Source organism: Lottia gigantea, assembly GCF_000327385.1.
Source record: "Lottia gigantea unplaced genomic scaffold LOTGIsca_51, whole genome shotgun sequence".
Lineage (NCBI taxonomy): Eukaryota > Metazoa > Mollusca > Gastropoda > Lottiidae > Lottia > Lottia gigantea.
Genome location: NW_008709752.1, coordinates 705,725 through 708,114, shown reverse-complemented (window position 1 = coordinate 708,114; position 2,390 = coordinate 705,725). Strand labels below are relative to the sequence as shown.

The 2,390-nt window shown below is 32.9% G+C and overlaps 1 protein-coding gene across 1 annotated transcript in view; it reads left to right on the top strand.

Annotated features, from left to right (window-relative positions):
* Nucleotides 1-1,448, top strand: part of LOTGIDRAFT_234473 (hypothetical protein) — a gene marked incomplete at both ends in the record, with an annotated part of 7,039 nt that extends 5,591 nt beyond the window's left edge. Inside the window, 2 exons of the mRNA XM_009062404.1 lie at nt 351-702; nt 1,417-1,448. Of these exons, the coding sequence (XP_009060652.1) occupies nt 351-702; nt 1,417-1,448 (384 nt within the window). The remainder of the gene's footprint in view (nt 1-350; nt 703-1,416) is intronic.
* Nucleotides 1,449-2,390: the final 942 nt, after the last annotated feature.

The following is a 2,390-nucleotide window of genomic DNA, read 5'->3' as shown; positions in this document are numbered from 1 at the left end:
ATCACGCTTCTAATTGTGCATCTTCTGAATTTTTGTATAAAAGTGGACTATTGAATACATGTGTTTTTTTTATATATAAAAGCGGACAGCTGAATTTAGAACGGTTTTGTTACATCCAAACATTGATACATTGAGGCGTGTCCGGTGACTTTACAAAACTGTCTAGTTTTCGGTAGCTTATGAAAAACAGAGAATGCTAGAAAACTGAAGGCTGAAATCTTGTTTAAAACAGATTTACAAATACGGTCAACTGTGTTTAGGACCTAGCCAACTTTTAAATGGAAAATTATTTCTTTAAGCATTTCTGTACCACGTTGCATTTTGACTGACAGTTCTATTTTTGTCACTAGAAAAATCAGCGATTTAACGTTCCACTACCAGGTGTGTATTCAGTTATACTTGCTGTAGTAGATAAAGCTGGTAATGTGAGACTTACCAGACGATGTTTGATATTTGAAGATAAAAACCACGTATCAACTGTCCAGAATACAAATTTAACACCCACATCAGCCCTACCCTCTACTAACTATACCTGGCAACAAAAGCATGGTCCTGTTACTATTGACTGGGAAAATAGATATGTTAATACGAAACATCATAATGGTAAATATCTAGCTGGGATCCAGGATTATCATGGTCTAGTCTCAGAATATGATGATCATTATGGTACAAGGACAACCAAACCCATTGATAATTTTCAAGGTATGAAAGTCAAGAAAGCATACTTCCATAATTATTTATGTCCACGAGCAAAATGATACTCTAAATTACCTCTACTGTTGAATTCAGCCTGTCTTGCAAGTCAGTTTAACACAAATGCCTACAAGTCACACATAACATAACTTCGCGTTTTTGGGCAAAAAAGCTTAAAACGCATGCTTGAAAGTAAAAGATCTGAATCTGAAACGGTCTGAATATACTTATGCATTCTGAATTACAATAGATATAATCCTTTTATGATTAAAAATACCTGCTCTAATTCTGCATCTAATTTGATCGTAATTTATGTTTTGTTCGATACCTTGAGCTAATAAGTAAAATATAGCAATTTAAAAAATTACAGATTTTGACTTTTGTCGATCGATCTGAAAATTTACATGTAGATACAAATTTTGATTGCGAACAAAAATCTATTTCAAATGTTGATATCACTTCCGGTTTTGATGTAATTCGCCTAAAAACGTGAAATTACATCTTCCGGAATTTTGTAGATATTTTTGCCATTAGTTAGAATTTTCCCTATAAAGATTTTGGAATGAAATATTTGACCTGGTCAGACCAATTTTTGTAAAACTCTAAATGGTTCCTGAGGGATATAGCTGATTTGTTTGTCTATATAATCTGCTAACAAAACATGGGAAGAAGATTTTTTAATTTGGCCTTGCTTTTGTTGTATTTCCTGTTATATATTTTCAGTAAGTGCCAATTTTTGTAAGGCTCATATTTAGAGACCTTGACCTTTTGACCTGTACAAAAGTTGTTGCCCCTGGTGTGATATATTTATTAACATCTTCAAATTTGTTTTGCGATACTTCTGGTTTTACGGCCATTTGAAAATCGCAATTTTCAACTTTAAAGAGCTCTGTCACGTGACCTAATTAACATACGACAAAAATTATTTTATATTTTAAATGTTCGCGGTGTCTTCATCTGCTGATATATCACACATGGGATTTTGATCAAATTTGCACTTTTTGAAATTTGAAAATTCTGTAACGACTTATATTGTAACTGTGCGTAAATTGGTTTTTGCCCTATAAACTCAAGTCTTTAAGGCAAAACACTGAATATAATTATCATGATCTTGCAAATATAAACAAGTAAACAATAAGAAATAAGTAATAAAATTTTCAGGGTGGACGTAGCACATCCGGGTAGGATTCACATATCCCTAACGTAATTGAAATTTTCATATCTCTCAAGTCAAAGTATGCATTTGTCAATCATTGAATTTTGCATCATTTTTTTTTGGCCAGTTCCAGGTTTACATAGGTTTGCATTTTACAAATTTTATTTTTTGACCTTTAAGGTCATTGATCTAGGATGTCCATTCATACTTTGCTGTCCCACATATACTTCTGCTTTTACAGACGTCCGAAAACAGCAACTTTCAAAGCTGATATCTCTTTTGTTTGACCTCTTGAACAGAACAAAAGTTATTGTTCTTGACGAGATATATTCAATTCAATGTTGTACGATGTTTACTTCCAGTTATACAGCTATTTGAAAATAGACCTTTTACTACCGAATGTTATCAAATTCATGCGTCTACCGAACGTTTAATGGTTTACCGACTTTTTACTACCAAATTTTCTTTTCGATAAAACATCCCACTATGACTCTAAAATGTATCAGGTCGGATACGCACTGTATGGATATCGTCCGGTTAT